General features: G+C 37.6%; 1 protein-coding gene across 1 annotated transcript; it reads right to left on the bottom strand.

The window, feature by feature from the left end:
* Positions 1 to 3,994: 3,994 nt before the first annotated feature.
* Positions 3,995 to 5,541, bottom strand: LOC135201988 (alpha-(1,3)-fucosyltransferase C-like). The gene is made up of 2 exons (XM_064231265.1): positions 4,792 to 5,541; positions 3,995 to 4,207 (listed from the first exon to the last, which is right to left on the bottom strand). The coding sequence occupies exons 1-2, from the start codon at positions 5,539 to 5,541 to the stop codon at positions 3,995 to 3,997; spliced, it is 963 nt and encodes a 320-aa protein (XP_064087335.1).
* Positions 5,542 to 6,647: the final 1,106 nt, after the last annotated feature.

Genomic DNA, 6,647 nt, shown 5'->3' with positions numbered 1-6,647 from the left:
TATACTCTCAATTTCCCATGTAAGTCAGTTTGTCTGCTGAGTAAAGGACGTTAACTCGAAAGATCTAGCAGAAACTCCGTTGTTTATCTCTCCTTCATGGCTTATACCACTTTATTTATGGATTTATCACGTTCCAAACTTTCGTGACTCAGTTATACATAAATACACACACACACACATACACACACACACACACACACACACACACACACACACACACATATATATATATATATATATATATATATATATATATATATATATATATATATATATATATATATATATATATATACAGCACATGAAGGACAGGTGACAGGGAGACAACCTGTTGCTAGGAATCATACGTTTTGTTGCTTAAGCGTTTCGTAACTTCTAGTGACGTCATCAGGCAGTGAACATGTTTCTATCATGGCTCCGTCTTCTTTCCTTACTCATTTAGCTGTCATGTTCCGACGCAACAGGTGCTCTTTTGATACCGTCTTGAGTCCGCATTTTTTTGTGGTACAATTTAGAATATTTTAGGTATTTTACTTACTGTGAGTTGTTGTTTTTATGTGTTTATGCGTATTTTAACTTGTTTGTCCGATTTATTTCAGCTCTGATATTGTAACTATAGGTTACGAAACGCTTAGGCAATAAATGTATCTTCCTTGCAACTTGTTGTCTCCCTTTCACATACATGTGCCTTCATGTATGTTTTGGCACTCATTGCCGACAGATCTCGCCTTTTATTCACAAACACACACAGATAAATATATTAATATATATATATATATATATATATATATATATACTATATATATATATATATATATATATATATATCTGTGTGTGCGTGTGTGTGTGTGCGTATACATGCACACACACATATATGTATATAATGTATACATATAATTATATGTATTGTATGCTGTATGGTTCAGTTAATTTTATAAAAGTTTAAAAAGAGGGAAAAAGAAAACACAAATCAATATACATAAGCACAACAACACAAAATCAGTTCAATATAGCTGAATGCTTTTGAGCAGTGAAACAACGAGTATGGTCACTATGTTCACATTGTATTCCTATTTTTGACAACTGGTGTTCCCATTTCATTTGGTCAAAAGTAAAAACTAAAGTGGTTCCTTTCCATTCCTGGAATTTACAGTTGCTCTTGTAACCTGTTCAGTGCTGCCTGCTGGAGCAGTATTTAGAGTTAGTCTAGTATTTGGTTATGTTATGTTTATCGAAGAAAGATCTCTTCAGGATGAAGTGTACTCAAGAGTTTCCAGAGCCTCTTTGAGGGGCAACACTAAACTAGAAGGCTTCAAATGACCCTTCAGAGGTCACAGCTCCAGCCCAACCATACAGTTGGCCTTTGAGACGAACCAGTCTTCAAAGTCTTCGTACACTTTGAAATCGTAAAAGTCTTTGTCGTATAATCGGGAACACATGTGGCACAATACCCTTTCTCCGCCGATGGTTGACGGTTGATAATACTTCCTCCATTCCAAGTATTTCTCGTACTCCTGTCGAGAAGTAATAAGATGTATTCAGATTATGAGAATCACTGTAGATGACTGAGAGACCCAGGACCCTGCAGAAACCTACCGATACAGGTACAGTTAATTACGATCTGACAATCAGATGATGTACATGCTTCATCTACATGTGTGTGCAGGTGAAAATATATTTTTTATAAGATGTAGCCACTCATGCAATTACAGCTTAAAACTAAATGAATAAAGATGCGATTTATATATATATGTATATATATATATATATATATATATATATATATATATATATATATATATATATATATATATATATATACTGCTAATCGTCTTATCCTGCTTCATCTTTGCCTTAAGGAAGATGTTGTCTACCTGGTCAGAGTCCCAGGCTCCATTGGAAAGGTTGATCCTATTATCTTGTTTTATCACTGTAGTGAAGATTCTATCTGACATTTGTAACGACAGCTGCTCTTGTGTAAAACTTATAAAATTCTTGATGAGTTCCAATCCATGTTATGGTTCGTGTTATTTATATGGTGGAAAATTGCTGAACTATGTTGACCTTATCTAACTGATTGTTTATGTTACACTAATCTTTCTGAGAGAGATTTTCAAGTGAAACCATAGTATGACTCATAACAATTCTTACATGGGATCTTATAAAAACCAATGCCTATGGACACCAGTTTCCAAAGACATTGGAGTTTATGGGATACCCTGTAGGGATTGTGATAAGTCATACTATGGTTTCACAAGAAAATCTCTCTTGGAAAGAATAACGCAACACAAATGATCAGTTAGATATGAACAGCATAGTTCGGCAATTTTTCATCATATGAATAACACGAACCATACCATGGATTAGAACACATTCCTTATTTTATACAAGAACAGCTGTTGATACAAATGTCAGATGGTAGAATCTTCATTAATTAAACAACAAGATAATAGTATCAACCATTTTAATGGAGCCTGGGACTCTGACCAGATATACAACATCTTCCTTAAGGCAATGGTGAAGCGGATTACGACACTTAACAGAACCTACGGTGGCTTAACGGTAACCCCAGGCATCACCTAAGGGCATATGTCCCACTATATGCTTCACTAATGAAACTCCTGTCATTCAGTGCTTGATAAGGTAGAAGTAAGTCCACCAAAATATAATCCTGAGCTTTAAACCAGAGTGTTTTATTGGGCCTTTTATACTTGAGACATATCCTGTTTTAACAGAAGAATTTATTTACTTAATATAGTACATATATATCAATTATGATCCTTCGAGACCATAACCTTTATATCACCTGCTCCATATACTGACAGAGAAGGCTCATCAGCATTCTATCAACTTCCTCTAGGTACTTTGCCCTTCAATCTTATCTACAACTTCACGGTTCCTGTAGATTAAGATCCTGTCATTCCAATACATCTTCCACACCTCCTAATTCAGTTTTTTCTGCACAGTCTTTAAAATTATACATTCTCTCCTCTTGACCAAATCATTCCAACCCCCTCTGATCCCTCTCCTCAATGACTTCGAGGATCTATACTTCATGGGTCACAATCTGCTAATAAATTGCCTAACCACTGGGTAAGTAGCTAAAGCTTTTTGAATGATAATAATATTGAATAATAACACTGTATGCTGTTAACCTTATACATTGCCTTCTCAACATGGCATTCAAGTTTCTTTGTTTTGTTGGTAAATTATAAAGCAGCTGTCCGAAGTTTATTATCCAGTGTTGTAATTGCTTGCTACTATTTATAGAGGTGAATGGCACCAGGGGTACATGCAGGGAGTACTCATACACGAAAACAGGTTTACAAAAGAAGGGGGGCCGATTTTTTATCGTTTTGTCTTATTTTAGGATTTCTCCTAAGGGCTGTGAGTTTGGTTGACTGATGCGAGAGCTGATTACTTGCTGCCAGGGGTCTGCTCATGGTTTGAGGAGGAGATTGGTTGTATCATTGTATCAGGGGCGTGCAACGTTGTTATCCTGACGTGATCAGCAGTAGGAGGGTAGGTTTTCACCAAAGAATGGCGATGGCCTTCTTATAGTAGAGATGTCTGTAGTCCATGTCGCCATCAAGGATTCTGGTATTCCTAATGATGTGTTGGTGTTAGGGGAGCATTGCCTTGGCCCTCCATGCAGTTTTGGTACACCACCCTTTCATGCAGATGGATAGTAATCCTCTTAGAAAGCCATCTATTCATAGGCACAGTATTTGGGAGACTACTCCTCTCCTATTCTGGATCACTATTGATAGAGGGGCTGTTCTTCCTGAATATATTGAAAGTTCAACAGTTGTGTCTATTTTGGCATGAGTTACATGTGCCCAAATGATGTTTTTCCGTGCTGGTTTTTTTTTCTATATTTTATCCCTGTAGAATCATTTTATGGTCCTTATCCACTCATGAGGGACAAGGCTCTCCCACTGATACAAACTGTTGATGCCATTCCTGATACTCTTATTGCTTGATGGTAGGAATATTACTGACGTATTGAATTATCTAGGCACTCTCCATTGCTGTTGAGTCTGAGCCTGATGTCAAGAAGCTGTGGTACTATCAGTAGCTCTTTCGCATGTGAAATGAAGGACTGATTCTTCTTCAAATCTTCAACACAGTGTCTCCATTCGATCTCATTGGCAGCATTGATGAAGGTATCATCTATGTATCTTATGTCCAGGGCAGCTTTGGGATCCTGGTGAAGACATGCTGCTCAGTAACTTCCATTTAGAAGTTGGTGAACAGGACACCAGTGAGAGAACCCATGGAGACTCCCAGCCATTTGGAGTGCTCCTGGAATACAATCAACCAACCTTTTACTCTAAATTTCCTTTGCAGCAATGAATAACGTCATACGTCCCAGGGCTGAACATTTGTTATAAATGTAGCCCTTTCCATTCCATGCCTCTTAATTGCACTACATTTGTCTCTTCAAAATGTTTACTCTATTGCTGAAGAACTCCATTTGCAGATATTAACACTCTTTTCATATAACATCTCACTTTGGACTTTAACCTTTTAGTTAGCTTTTAACCATCTTTTTTCAGCCCCCTTTGTCTTTTGCTACCTTAATCATTCGTTTCTGTATCACAACTGCACTTCAAACACACTTTTTTTCTCATTCACTCTTCTTATTCTGTCATTCAGTGGCGCTACACCTTCTTCCTACATCCCTGTACTCTGAATCCTTCAAGCTGACCAATACCATATTTTAAGCAATTTGGCCTTGTTTGATCTGTAATATAAGTAAAAAATGAAGAAATATGAAACTGCTTTTACCTTGGGATGTTCTTTCAGATAAAGCAATCTCTCTGCCAGCTCCTTAGGCGAATAATTGTTGGCGTTGATGTAAGAATTTGGGGGAAGAAGTGCTGAGTAATTCGCTGATCCTCGAACCACTGGAACAATTGGATAATATAGCAGATTGTAGACTTTCTCCGTGACGTATTCTTTGCAGAAATTGTTCTCGAAAGCAAAGAAGAAGAGATAGTGTTTGCCAGCAATCTTCAAGCACTGGTTTGTAGTTACATCATACCGGTGTTCTACATACATGGAATCACCACATTCCAGAGGCCCACATTCTCCAACAACATCAACTTGAGCATATTTCTCAACCCTTTTGATGTATTGCAGACGGTTGGACTTTGCTTTACAGTTGGATATAAATGTCACTGCTAACTTCCTCGGGGCATTTATTACCTCCATTACTGGAGGGACGACCCATGATCTGGGGAGTAAGTGGGATTCATTTCTGTGGACAATAAATCCATGGTGAACCATTATGTCGGCATCTTGACGGTAAGTCATCGTTCGGTTAAATAGTCCGTTGTAGTTTTCATATCTGACTTTGTGTATACTGTTTGAGTATAGTGGCGTTTCAAAGGCCATCATGACCCAAGGCTGCTGAGGGTCACGGGGTGATAATTTCTTTGTGATAGTCTGAGAATCTTGTGCACCTCCCATGTAGATGATGACAGCATCTGCAGTATTCCTCTGGAATGAAATTGGTGTGGAGTGAGTTAATGACATTTTCAGCATTCTGTACACTTACGTAGGTTTTTGATACCTCTTGCAACAGCGGGATGTAATACTCATTGAAAACGGCAAAGGAACCTGTGAGTAATTATGAAAACAGCTACTTTAAGATGGATATGGATCATGGATCAATAGTTTCAAGATAATTACCTTTTCTACATCATAGATCACTTCACAGTGTAGAGGGCATTGGCCTTTGTCAACATGGGAAAACACGGACATCCAGAAAGAACTTAAGAAGGGCACTGACCAAAGAAGCACACGGGGTACAGCGCCAGATCTAAATCTGAGTTAAAAGAAATCTGTATTATTTTCGAAAAATCATCTGTAATATAGCGATAATTGTGGAATCTCCTGGATGGAAAATGAAGACCCAAAGCTAACTGGAAAATTCAGAAACATTTCTGAAAAATGCCTTTTTATGAAAAAAGGAGAATATTCTCTATTGGTTCTGAGTTCTGAAGTCCACAGCATCAAACTACACTAATGGGGCCCCTTTCGTACATTGACGAGTAGCCATTGGACATTCCACGAGGCAAAATATTGAAATACCTTTTCAGTCCTGGAACCAGCTGTCCCGCAGCTTTCTTTCGGAAGAGCTCCATCATAGGAGCGTAAACCTCATCTCGAAAGGCATTTGATGACTGAGGGAGGGCAACTGAAATGATAGTGAAAATAATTAGAAATTAGTATAAACAATAGGGTTTGACTGTTAGTCCTTCTTGAGGAAGAGTGGTAAAGAGAGAGGGAAAATTATCAGGAAATGAAATGAGATTAAAATGAAATTGATGAATTATCTCAGGAATAAAGTGAAAAAATAGAAAAGTATGAATAATGACTATTGTTTGTATATATGATATACCAGAAGTAGATATTTAACATATTATGTGTTGATGAAGTATTCCCAGCTAAAGTGTATATTCTTACAGGTAACTTCTTGCTAAAGAATGGCCAGTGTATAGTAAAGCCTCAAGGAAGGAATTATGGAGGCAAAAAGAAATGTCCCAGGGAGTAGTGAAGAAAGTGAGGCACCGGTAAAGGTACAGTATCTGATTTTAACACAGGAATGGCAACTTACTGCTAGATAGTTGGCTACTGCA

Source organism: Macrobrachium nipponense, chromosome 30 (genome assembly GCF_015104395.2).
Source record: "Macrobrachium nipponense isolate FS-2020 chromosome 30, ASM1510439v2, whole genome shotgun sequence".
NCBI lineage: Eukaryota > Metazoa > Arthropoda > Malacostraca > Decapoda > Palaemonidae > Macrobrachium > Macrobrachium nipponense.
Note: the sequence above shows the minus strand (reverse complement) of the source record. Positions and strands in the feature narration are given on the sequence as shown.